We start from the raw sequence: 13,479 nt of genomic DNA on the forward strand, positions 1-13,479 counted from the left end.
AAGGTAATAGCTGACTTTTTCAACCCAGAATGCCTCCAAGTTACAGAATTAAGCCACTTTAGATTTCAGGCCACATGAAGAGAGTATCTCTTTGCGAGCTGTGTTCCTTTTTCTGCCAGCTGTTGGGGATACAGTCGTGATTAATTTTCTTTGATTTTGACCAGGGCCTCTCCCCCCGCCCGACACACACACATATATGGCGATTATATGAATTTAACGTAGTGTATGTTCCTCCACCGCTGAAAAATTATTCAACAGACTCACCATCCAGGGCATTTTACAATCCAGAAAATATGGAAAATTCACAGGTGGTGTGTATTTTAGAGGTGAGTACATGGTGCTCCGAAAGCTCCATGAGGACAGGCAAGGTGTCTTGGCTGATCAGGGCTGTAGTCTAAGCCTACAGTTCACCCGGCATGCAATAGGCACTCGACAAATTTGTTGAATGAATAAACAAGTCTCTACCGTGTTTGTGGCCTTTAAGACACATATACGTGCTTCTACTGTCAAAACCCAAAGCTAGGTTTCCCTTCTGCAATGCTGAGAATGTTTCCCGTGAAACAGGAATGCGTGCAACCAGGTCGGGCAATCGCAGGCCATGGTGCGCCGCAGGGCCTGCCTGTGCGGAACGGGGCGGGCGACCCCGTCTGGCCGCAACGGCCATAGCAGCTGATTGCCTCCTCTCGGGGTCGGTGGCGTCAGGGGTAGGAGGCCTCTAGTGAGGAGGCAAATAAACAAAGCCAACCGCACAGAAACGGGTTGTTCCGTTTCACATCCTCCCTCGGGTGCCTGAGTTTCCTCCGAACAAAGTGACCCTCCATCTGTCTGCAGGTAGGTGGAGCCCGCCGCACGGTGCGAACCTCCCCTCCTCACAGCCACGCGATCCCAGACGCTTGCGGACGTAGACCCTCCCGGACCCAGCTGGCGGCGAAAGGACACGCCCCCTCCAGGGAGCACGGGGTCGCTGCACGCACACCTCGAGCGCGCCTCCCCGCGAGTAAGCGCGCATGCGCACGCGGGGCGGGCCGCCTACCCGTCACCCACTGAGCTCCTGGTTCCCTCACCCCACCCCAGCCCCCCTGCCTCTCAGGCTCCGCCTCCGCGACGGGGCTGCCGAGAGGAGGCGACCGGAAGCCACTTTAAAGCAGAGCTCGAGGTGACAGGCGAGCGAGCCGGGTCGGGAGTGCAGTCGCGGTTTTCTGCGCTCCCGGCGGCGGAATGGCCCGAGCGCCGCTCGCCGCGTCTCCCGCCTGCGACCCCTAGACTCCCGAGCCCGTCCCCCACGCCCACCCCCACATACCCCCTCCCCCCCCCCCCCCCCCCCGGCGCGAACAGTGTAAGCCGGCGGCACCGCGACTCGGCTCCTGTGGTCCGTTTTCTCAGGCTGCCTGTTCAGGTAAAGGGCTCCGGGTGGGCTCTGAGGGGCCGAAGAGGGACCCTCGCTGGGAAGGCGGGCGCGGAAGGGGTCGCCGGCCTCGCTGCCGGCTTTCACGGATCCGGGGTGAGTGCTGTTTAGACTGCCTTTTTGTACTGAATTCACTCGGATCCCGTCAATATCAGGACGGCATTGGTTTACACTTCTTAGTCACTTCGGGCCTCTGGCAGGTGTATAAATTGGAGTTAATTCGCTGAAGGGTTTAGTCTGGGGCGCCGGCGTCTCCCCATTCCCACTGGGTCGGGGAGACTCGGGGGTGCGTCTGTGCGGTTGCCCCCGCTGGGCAGACCCTGCGCGCTCTGGGGCGCAGATCGAGGGGGAGGGCACGGCCGCTGAGAGGAGCCTTCCGGAGGACCCGTGTTCCGGCTGCAGCCCAGAAGTTTGAAAGCTGATTTCAGTTTAACTTTGAAGTCGTCGCCTTCCTCCCCGCCGGCCCGAGAAGCGCCCGCCGCGTTTCCCCGGCTCTTCTCGGGTCGAGCCTCCGAGCCTCGCAGGACGGTCTTCGCGGGAAGGTCGGTCGAGGAGAGAAAGAAATTAACTGTGGAAGGCGGCACGAGTGGCTTCTGGAAGGGAGGGCAGCCAGGGCGGGAGTCTCTCGTTGGGTGGGAGGAGGCTGGCCCGGGAGTGTGAGGGCAGGCGGGGGGCAGGATGCTCGGGAACACACGGGATGGGCCGCGTTGCGCGGAGTTGGTGCGGCCCGGGGGCCCGAGCTGAGCAAACTACCGCGGCCGGCAGGAGGCGTCGCTCGGACCCGAGCGTTGCGCTGCGCCCGGCCGGAGTGCTGAGTTTGGAGCAGGCAGTTTCCCCGGATGGTGCGAGGGGTCGGGAGTGCGCGAGAACCGGGGGCATCACGAGGTGAAGGGTAGAGCGGTAGGTCGCCTACAGCGGGGACTGGAGGAAGGTGTCCTTCCAATCTTTATTTCTCTGTTATGCAAACTAATTGAGGAACTAGGTTCTAGTGACTTCCCCACTCCAGCCACTCCTCCAGTTCTCTGCCCCTTTCTCGGTTTTATTTCTGAGGTTGACAGAGGGCAAAAACAGGAAAAGTTGTGGCGTGTGTGTATGCACCCGTATAAATGAACTGGGTTTCGTCTGTTTTGCCTTGATTGGGTGTGATAGGAGTGGTGTGTGTGTGTGTGTGTGCGCGCGCGTGTGGGGGAAGGCACAGGCCGGTTTGGTGTGGTGAAGAGGGAATACCACAATCTGTGCCAATTGTGCCTTGAGGCAAGAGCACCAAATGATGAATAATAACGCCTGGTTTGGCTGCTTTCCAGTTGATTTATGTCTTATGTCAAGTCTCTCCTTCTTCATGAAGCTTTCCCTAACAATGCCAGCTCACATTGAACTTTCCTTTTTCTACCTTTTTTTTGTACTTACTGTGTGCATTAAAACCTTGTTATAAAAAAAAAAAACTTTGTTATATACTGTGTTTTTACTTTTTTTGAGTTTGATCATTAAGCACTTTTTACAAATGTACATTTATGAATCTCTCCAATTAGTTCTTTTTAATATTCATTTTTCTGGGTACTCAGTTTTATCATTTTGTTGCTATTGTTGACTCATAAAGCCTCACAGAACTAGGCATTTAATAGGTGCTTTTTCTTCAGTAATTCAGCAAAAAAATATTGTGGAGCACCCACTATGTGCATTGTGCCAGGCACTGTACTGGGTACCTGGGATGCATACTTGATGAAGTCACGAGTCCTTGCATCAAAGATTTCTTTCAGTCTGTTGGACAAGGGAGAAGATTAATTGCTCATCACCACCCCTTTACCACCTGGCACAATGCTCAGTAAATATTTTCAGAATTAGTTAATGAATGCTAGATTGTGGAGGAGACACCATTCATCATTTTACAAAGTTTTCTTTGCTTTTTACTTTAAGTTCCAGTTTCTTTCAAGGGGTCTGATTCTTTGAAGAAAGCACTTTTTTAGTCACTGAGTAGTTCTTTAGGGATCTGAAATTTGGTGGTTTTTTTTTTCTTGTGTTATTTTTCTATGCCTTCATTTGTCTTTTTGAAAAAATGCATATATGTAACTTTTCTGAAGAGAAGGAGGCCCCTTTCTGTATTAGGAAGTTGTGTTTGGTTTCTAAAACAGTGTGCAATGGTTGTTGGTGATGTAGCTTCTGTTACTAACAAGCCCTGATATTCTTCTTCCAGTAGTGGTTATGTTTGGGGATTGCAAAAGTAGACCCTTAACATCCTTGGGGAATATATTGGCAGTTTCTGAATCTAGAAATGCTTCAGTAGGCTTTCTCCCATATAATATTTCGATTGAGAAGCCCCTGTTTCCTGAGTATATCCTTATACCCCAAATTCACTCACAGTTAACTTTGCAGTTTTTCCTGCGTTTGACAAACTTTTTTTTTTTAACAAAGAAATAGTTTTTGTCACCTCATGAGATAGGCAATACATAAACAACTGTGAAGAGAACCACAAAGCAGTAGAGATGTGGTTTCCCCACTGTCATTAGATGCACTTATTTCTACCCCTCACCCTCCACCCCATTCTAGACTTACTGTAAACATTCATACCCCAGCAGAATTACAAGTCGTATATTAAGTCCACAAATAAATGTCAAGAGCCTATTGGAAGATACTATCTCTCTCTCACCTTATCTGTTGTGGGCTTTTGAATAACCTTGGCTGCTTTGGAGCCTTGATTTCTCAGTAAAATTTAAAACTGACCTGTAAAGGTGAAATACAGTATAAGAGGAATGATTTCAGGGACTTAGAGACTAGAACAAAACACGTTGATGAATGAATAGGATTCGGTTGTTGTCAGCTTGTAAATGATATTCTTTCTTTTCCTGGTAGGATTTTTTAGACTGAGGAGCAATTGGAGCTAATCCACATCATGGAAATGGAAACCACCGAACCTGAGCCAGACTGTGTAGTGCAGCCTCCCTCTCCTCCTGATGACTTTTCATGCCAAATGAGACTCTCTGAGAAGATCACTCCATTGAAGACTTGTTTTAAGAAAAAGGATCAGAAGAGATTGGGAGCCGGAACCCTGAGGTCTTTGAGACCAATATTAAATACTTTGTTAGAATCTGGCTCACTTGATGGGGTTTTTAGACCTAGAAATCAGAGTGCAGAAGAGAGCAGCTTACATGAATCTATGGTGAAAAAACCTTTGGAAATCAATCCATCGTGTCCACCAGCAGAAGACAGTATGTCTGTCCTGATTCCTGATGGAACAAATGTCGGGGGCCAGATACCAGAAGCCCATCCTACCACTGATGATCCTGAACAAGTGGTTCCAATCCAGGATCATAGCTTTCCACCAGAAACCATCAGTGGGACAGTGGCAGATTCTACAGCAGGGCACTTCCAGGCTGACCTTTTGCACCCAGTTTCAAGTGATGTTCCTGCTAGTCCTGACTGCATAGACAAAGTCACGGATTACGTTCCAGGGGTTTTCCAAGACAACAGTTTTACAATCCAGTACATTTTGGATACCAGTGATAAGTTGAATACTGAGCTCTTTCAGGACAAAAGTGAAGAGGCCTCCCTTGACCTTGTGTTTGAGCTGGTGAACCAGCTACAGTACCACACTCACCAAGAGAACGGAATTGAAATTTGCATGGACTTTTTGCAAGGCACTTGTATTTATGGCAGGGATTGTTTGAAGCACCACACGGTCTTGCCGTATCATTGGCAGATCAAGAGGACAACTACTCAGAAGTGGCAGAGTGTATCCAATGATTCCCAGGAGCACTTGGAAAGATTTTACTGTAACCCAGAGAATGATAGAATGAGAATGAAGTATGGGTATGTATTTATAACTACTTTAAAGCTATTATTAAATCCTATAGAGAAGGTAAAGAGGCTTTAGTAGGGTAGTTTCTTTCAGTAGTAACCTAACAGGTTTTTTTTTTTTTCTACTGTTATTCTTTTGGCTGTATGCTATCCTGATTTTTCATGGCAGTTGAATGCAGGCTATTTATCTAACCAGACAATGAAGGTTTTATGATTTGAACAATTCAAATGTCACTCTGTGCAATATGTGTGTGACTGAGAAGTTGCATATACATTGAGTGTTGTGAATCAAATACTATTTTAATCATACAGGAGAGCTTGCTTTTGAAAGAAAATCCATGGAGAATCTTATAAATTACGAATGCCTAATTTATCTAATTTTAAAGTTTTGTATATTGAGTAGTTCCTGTTTTTTAAAGGAAAATAGTATTATTTGGAGATTTTTGTGGCCCTCTTTACATTTTGAATAGTCCAAACAATTTTTCTGTGAATGATTCCGAAGTACCTCCCAAACTTCTGAATCATGCCCAAACATGTTAAATCTTTTTTAGTTTCCTTAAAGCTTTTTACCATTAATTTTATTATTCTGTTTATCTTACAGATAAAATAAATTGTTCCACAACTCAGGGTATTTTTTTAAACCTGAAAGAGTCTTACAACAGTGAGTGAAGGGAAAATTTATGTTAATGGACATATTTGTTTGTCATTTACATAAAAAAAGTTATTTTCATGTTTTTGTAGGCAAGATATGTATATAAATAATTTGGTTCTTTTATGGATGTCCAAGCATTATGTACTGATAGGGAACTGAGATTTCCACATCTCAGTTCTTCTTTAATGAACTTGAAAGTGGAGAAAATAATACTTGCACATGTAAAGTTGCTAGTGCAAAAATGGCTGTATAATAAGCATTGATCTTTATATTCCTAAGTTGTTTCTTCTGTAGTATAAAGGGACTTAAAATAGTAGGCTGACCATCCTAACCCAGAAGTTCGGGAGAAAAACTTTGTGGAGGGTCATCTTTGTTCACAAATAAGTCAGGTTACACTACCCAAGTGTCTGGAGAGTTAGAAGGCAAATGGTGGCAGTGAACCATTTTCATGTTGTCTAATTCTATTAGTTTTGATGTTAACCTTCTGTGTTCTAACAGTGCCAGAGCGTTGTTGGCATTACAGTAACCTGGTCTTTGTTTAACTTCTCTTTGCTCCCATTTAGTATTAGCTAGGTGGTTTTCTTTGAATATTTCAGTTGTATAGTACACAGATCTATGTGTGTTTTTAGCAACTTAATTACCATGAGACTGGAATTTTGCGTCTTGTGTTTCAAAAGCGACATATGGAACAAGATGAGAAACAATATAAAGCCCAAGTTTAAAGGCGTTATTATGTAGAAGACCTCTTCGGATAAAAGTAAAGCTTATATCAAAAATGTAGTTCTCCTGATCATAAATGCATTCTCTTGATAATGTAAATGCATTCAAGATTCTGTCTTGCTTGGGTAGCAAAATTCTCAGATCCTGTAACAAAGCTAAGTACTTCTGACTTATTCTTTTTAGCCAGCATTGGAAGAGAGAAAAATGTTTTCCATTTTGTCTTAAAAATCTTTTTAATAAGGTATTGTCCAAAATCTCTGTTGCCCATGAGCTAGCAATTCTGATTGGTATGTCAAGGGTAATTAATTTTATATACTCTCAAAGCCACTCTAATCCTTCCATCTCCAGATTGCAAAACTGTGCAGAACAGTGGCCTCCCACTTCACTCTTATAAAGCAAATTTCCAGTCTGCTAAGTACTTCAGCATCTTGGTACATTAAGTTTCTCTGTTTGAATCGCTCAGGAAGAAACTAGCAGGATTATTGTCCAACACATTACGTTCTGTTACCTTGAGCAAGGCAAGACAGATATTTTGATTCCCAGAAAATCCAGGAACTCTTATGATAGCAGCACACTGAGTATTTTATCCTTTGGTAAAATTTCTTTGCTGAAGAATAGACACAGATAAAAGCCCATACGCATTCATTGTTGGATCAGTTATAAAGTAGTTGCAGTGACTGCTTGATTTCCAGATCAGTTTTAAGGAAGTAAATTAGTGTTTATTTGACACTTGAGAGGAGAAGTATGAGTGAATTATTATACGTGGTTCTGCCCTGATAAAAATGGCAAAAAGTATTAACAGTTAATTACTAGTAAAGTGAAGTTCTTTGTGGACTACAGTAAGAAATGTTATAAGATTGTAGATAGCTAAATGTCAAAAATTAGGCTTTTGGGAAGTTGACCTGTAGTCATTGCAACCTGGTTTTCCTTGTATTCCAAAGCGATGTTGTGTTTCCTGGCAACAAGATGCAGATAACGGCATGTTGAGCCTTGCTGAGAGATTCACAAACAAGCTGGAGCAGCCCAGGTTCACATGGTTACCACATTATTTGGCTAAAGCTATTAATCTCTGTGGTCAGGCCTGTAAAGCTGGTCTATCTGTGCAGATTGCACATAACCAGGAAGTGTGTGTTCAGCTGTGTATATGCCCAAGTCGAACCAGTCTTTAGATTCAGGAATAATGAATGGCAGTTGTTTATCCCACTTGTTTTCAGCAGTTTATATGACTTGGTAAATCATTATTATATACTATACCCATAATAGTTCATTGTGTGGAACTTGGGGAAAGTTCATAGTACTGAGTCTCTAGCAGAGACAAAAGTTCATAGTTTCAAACTGTGTAGATAAAATTCTTTGGTTTTTGCAAATGGATTTAACATCTAATTTAATCCAAATTAGATGTGCAGTGTTCATTTTATTCTCAAGAGTGAATGGAAGGAAAGTTGAGCTAGATAAGTTCACAGGTGCCTTCCAACTCCTTAGTCAAGATGCTTAGATACTAAAAACACATGTAAAAACAGGATTTTAATAATAAAAGTGCCTACTTGGTTCATTATAATGAAATTATTTTAATTACTCTTTTCCAATTTTGCCTTCACCCCAAATTATACCATTCCACTTTGCTTTCTCATTCCTTTTGTACATCTGCAGAATCAACTGGAAAGTAGTTGTATGTATGAACTCCCCATATTTAGATGCTAAGGCTTTTGCACACGGGATGGGCTTTGGAGAATTTCCAAATTCCAGATAAGCAGTTAAGAAAACAACATCGAATGTTGTGTTTTCCATTAAGAAAACATAGTCTCTGACAGTTTAGGCACTCATCCTTAGTAGAAAATGATATTAAATGGCAGGACTAAGCAGTTTTAAAAGGGTCTCGGTAGCTGTGCGGAATACTGTTGTGGATAATTGAAATTGTGGAGGATGTGCAAATCTCCCTTTAGCAACTGCGACCACCATAGGTTTTCACTTACATTCATTTTAAAGTGTGCCAGAATAGTCTTCTAGTTATTATCGCCCATAAGGAAGAGGCACTGTGCTGACCTTATTTTGTAGGTAATTTCACCTACTGTGAAAATATGACCAGTGATTATTTCTAATTCTGAATTTCCTGCAAAGGGGGGAGGATGAAGAAGAAAGTTGCAAGCTCTGACTCCATGGTTAATTTTTCTCAGAAGACAGTGTTCTTTTCCCCTCTTTAGAATTAAAGCTTATTGATAAAAAAGGAGTTTAAATTTTATAGCTTAAGCCTAGAGTGTTGTCATAGTCTTAGCTAATTAGTTTTGAGTGATTTTGATTGCTGGTGGCTCTTAGAAGTTTTTGTTGTTTTAAAAACTGTCCAAGGGACAATACCATTAGAAGACTTCACAGTAACTCTGAAAGAAGACAAGGAGAATTGCATATTAGTGATAATAAAGAGCATATGCTGTTCATTTCTATATGACTTGCAGAGTGGATTATCTAAAGTAGAGCAAGCTCCTGACTGAACTCTACTGGAATAGTTAAATTAGCCAAGTTAGCTCTGGCCTGCACAGCTGTCATGATGTATGAACTAACTCATTATGTGTTATTGATAATACTGGAGAGAGGAGAACAGCTGAAACTTACTATGCCTTGTGACTTTCTGGTATTTCTTGAATATACACAGCTGGATGAGTTTGAATTTATTTTAAAAATTCCTGCCTAAGAGAAAGCAAGAGCCCCATAAGCAAGAACTGTGTTTGAAGTGACTTTCAAAATAATGTGCCTTGTGCTTTAGGAGAGAGCAATCCAGTGAATTATTTTCTGTACCTCTTTATGATGCTATTTACATATGAAATAAAACTAATTGGCTTCTGTCTATACTAATCCAGGGAAGTTAATGGGTCTGTGTAGAGCTGTCATGGGAATCAATAGCAATCATTCATTTATTCCCTTTCTAAGCAGATTAGACTTTTTGAAGCAGCTGTCACCTGGCTTCAGGTTGGGGTCAGTCTGTTCCTGATATATTCATGGTAATGAAAATGAAGCTTGCAAAGATGTGTAACTTTTAAATCAGACAGTTGGAGGAGATAACTTACAACGTTATCTCACAGTTCCTAAAAATAATTGCGTGATACATTCATTATACATTTTATTGTTGAGTTGACTCTAAAGCTTTTACTTTTTATTGTAAATAAACAGAAAAAAATAACTCCATTCAGCGTTTAAAACTTCATTCTGCATATGTGAACGTGCAAAAAATGCAACTTTTGACTGATTACTGTGCTCCTGTAAAACTACTTCCATTGTTACACTAGAATTTCTAGATTCTAGATTTGCATTCTACCGTAAAACAAAGGTAAATTCATAAATTCCATCTGTGTGCATCTTTGATCTTAGTGATCCTTAGTTTCATATTGGGTTTGGGGGGGCTATTTCTAAAGGGTGTAAAGCAGTATGTAGCCCTTACAAACCTTGACTACTTATGGAATTCTACTAAAATCCAGCCATTTGAGATGGTGACTGTTTTCCTATGGCCTCTTAAATCTCATCCCCTGATTTGAGACCACCAGATTCTGCATCCTTTGTCTGATGGTAATAATTTTGATCACATTTAAAATAGGACCTGAGATCCTCTTAACCTAGGTCATCAGCCTTTGATAATTACCAGTATCCTGTTTGTGAGTTGTAGTTGCCTTTTTGTGGAAGGAAAGCTTAAGTACTTTTGAGTTACAAGATGATTCTTGATTATCCTGGAACAACTTTCTGTAAGGCTGGTTCAAATTGGACACTGATAAGTTTTGTAAGAAACTCCCTTTGTAAAAGCAGTAGAGTTTCTCTTTTAAATAAGTCTGAGAGTCTTAAGCTAAAAGGAAGTGAATATGAATGATATTTGTATCTTTGGAAGATACCAGAGTGCTGAGGATTGAGCCATTTTGTGTTTCATTCTGGGCTTGAAATCGTTAGGTAATAGCTTAAGCCCTTGAGGTAAACTGTACTTTGCAACACCATAAAGAGAAACTGTACAAAAGAATAAAATATTTCTAATTAAAGTTCATTTCTAGGAGCAAACAAGTCATGTTTTTAAATATGAAGGAACTCCCTTAACAAAACCAAATATTATTTTTGTATTTATGGCAGTGCTTTCTAGGGATCAGGGATCATACTGCACAGACTGGCCTCTATTTAAAATCCCTGTAAGTGTTAAACGTAATCCAGCCCAGTCCCCAACACATTAACTGAAAGCCTCAAATTTCTAATGTAGATGAATTCCTTGTTAATAGGGGGATTTTAAATTACAAGGGATAGGTTCTGAAATACATTTTGAAATCTTTGAAAATAAAGGATTTTACGTAAAAATAAATTCCACTTATTTAGCTTGGTAGTTTGATATATATTTGATTTGTGCAAAAGATAGTATTGCAGTCTTGTTCTGAATAAATATGACTAATTCTGTGATCAGGCACTCAAATTTTAGAAGTTGCTTGTATTAATAAACTTCTGATTATGAAAATTCCAATTTTCCTTGCTGACCTGTTCAGTCGCTGTTGCTAAGACAAGCATAGAAGGGAGTTAACTGAGCATTCCTATTTGCCGTGACCACACCGCAAAATGTGTCTGTCTCCTCCATCTTTCTCTGCTATTGCTGTTTACTTACTGGTAACACCCACTTGACCAGTAAAGAACCTTTGCATGGTCATCACAATGAAAGGATAAGCATGTATGAGAGTGGGAATGCTAGAGCAAGTGTTTCTTTTCACATTCTACAGAAACCAGTGATTTGCGAGTATGTGTGCCACAAAATGTTGTGTAAGGAGTGTATTAGAATCCCTCGTGACAAAGTTATCTGAGAGAGAGATCGAGAAATTTGTATTCCTTATGCAAATAGATATCCTTTGTTTTGGTGCTATTGCTTCTGAGCTTAAGGAAGAATTTGTGAATAGTCTTATGTTGAAGCTTAGCACTTCTCATAAAGATTGGAAAATGTTTAGTTTAAGCCACATTTACTGGAATTTCTCTTTATTACATTAATTTTTTGTTTCCTTTTCGGATTAAGACATTCTTAAACTGTCCCTCTCATTTGACATATAGCCATAGAGTTTGTGTGACTTTCTTTGCTCTAGGTTTTTACCAGCACTGAATAGTCAGGGAAGAATGACAGGGGTAGGGGTCCCAGGGTGAACTTTGCTTGCAGTGTAGTACATGTGCTTTCAGAATCTTGCCTGCACCCTGTGATCTTCAAAGCTCCTGCAGCTGATCTGGGCATAGGGAGGGCAAATGGCACAAAATACTTTAAGTAATTTCCTGCTGCGGTTGGTCTTTGGTTTCTGACTGTCACCTGGCTTCGCTCTTTCATTTCCAGGCATTGTGAGAATAAAAATAAGCACAGGAGAAATACCAGGTTTGCCTTCCGAGGTAATAAAAGAAAGACATCGTTGAATGGGGGGGGGGGGGTAGAGTATGTGAAACAGGAGGAACTTTGCTTGCTTGCCTTCTGATGTTCGGATTGTCAGAAATGCTGCCACACATCAAAAACTTTGTGTAAAGTCTTCTATTGATACAATTAATTTGTTACTAAAAATTAATTTAGACTGTCTTAACTAATCGATAAAATTGAAGGAAACTTGGCTTTGTAGAATCTCTCTCCCCTAGGAAAAGTTACTGACTTAAGACCCTTTTGAAAGGTTTTGTGGTCATAGTTTACAAAACCTAGACAATAAAAAAAATTCTCTTAATATGTTTTCTGTAGGAAGTTTTTATTTTTCTTTCGGAAATTTGCTTTAAAAACTCTCAGTGATAAATTCTTTATATAGTTTGTATACATTTAAGTCTCTCATGCTAAGAGCCTCTTAGTTATATCTGGGTTCTCATGATAAGCCATCAGTGAGTATATTTTTAATTTGGTCACTTATCAATTAGTTTATCTGTACTAATTGGGGAAAAAGACACGGCAAAATTTTAAATAAAAAGGATTTGTTTATAATTTTAAAAGTCAATTCAGAAATAAGCTAATAGATTGTATCTTACTGGGGGTTATTAGGGGATATATTTTATGATAATTGTAATTAGTATTTCATTTATGTGTAAATGAGTTCCAAATTGTTTGAAGTTATTTGAAAACAGTTATTTTTAAGAAATTTTAGCATTTGCATATAACTGATTTTATAATTATGTAGAAAAGTTTTATAAGTAAATATATTTCAGCCCACTTTAAACGTCAAATTTCATATACACAAAATTTAATTAATCAGCTGAGAACACAGCAGACATTTTTTATTGTCTACTTTGAGACAATTAACCTCCTTTCTTGATAGAAACCTCTCAGTTTTAAAAATATTTCACTTAAAGGGGATATTTACTATTCTTCCTAAAAAACAATAACTGCATAATTTAAGGTAGTATAAGGCATGATACATTTCTTTTTAATCTGTTGCATGCTTTCTATCCCAGCTGTTCTTGTAGAAGTTGTTTCACTTCCTTTTCAGGCCATGGTTGAGAAGTATGTCTCACTTAAGTTACCTTCTAGGAGTCTCAGGACATGTGACTGAACTGGGATAAAAGTTAAGGCTATATGACATTTTTGATGTCTTCAGTGTGCAAATTTAAGCCCGTGCCTCCATAAATAGCAGTGAGATCTTTTGATCTTATAAGCATAATTTTTATTTATGAAAGATTTTAGGCTTATCCACATTGTATTCAAAAGTTCTTTTGTATTCTTTGCTTTGAACTGATAGTTTTGTAATAAAAAAAAAAAAGCCCAACGTAACAGTACTCTAGTAGGTTCTCTTCCTCAGGTGGCTATTGTAATTTGCTTTAAGTGGTTGTATGGGGTAGAGAGGACTTCAATGTATGATATATTTAGGGGTTTAGGAAACAGGTGTACTCACATGGCTGTGTCTTAGTACAAAATTTTTTGAGAATAAACTGTTACACGTATTTGTTTGCTTCC

The 13,479-nt window shown here is 40.6% G+C and overlaps 1 protein-coding gene across 4 annotated transcripts in view; it reads left to right on the plus strand.

Annotated features, from left to right (window-relative positions):
• Window positions 1–1,255: 1,255 nt before the first annotated feature.
• The window catches only part of TIPARP (TCDD inducible poly(ADP-ribose) polymerase), a 28,952-nt gene continuing 16,728 nt past the window's right edge, over window positions 1,256–13,479 (plus strand). For 2 of the 4 annotated variants that reach the window (XM_019946256.3, XM_004318312.4), the window contains exons 1-2: window positions 1,256–1,396; window positions 4,253–5,209. In XM_019946256.3, coding sequence (XP_019801815.2) covers window positions 4,293–5,209 — 917 coding nt within the window. In that variant the 5' untranslated portion in view covers window positions 1,256–1,396; window positions 4,253–4,292. Of the gene's footprint in view, window positions 1,502–1,923; window positions 1,948–4,252; window positions 5,210–13,479 lie in introns of those variants that run through there. The other 2 variants (XM_019946255.3, XM_019946257.3) reach the window with 2 other exon arrangements.

Source organism: Tursiops truncatus, chromosome 4 (genome assembly GCF_011762595.2).
Source record: "Tursiops truncatus isolate mTurTru1 chromosome 4, mTurTru1.mat.Y, whole genome shotgun sequence".
Classification (NCBI taxonomy): Eukaryota; Metazoa; Chordata; class Mammalia; order Artiodactyla; family Delphinidae; genus Tursiops; species Tursiops truncatus.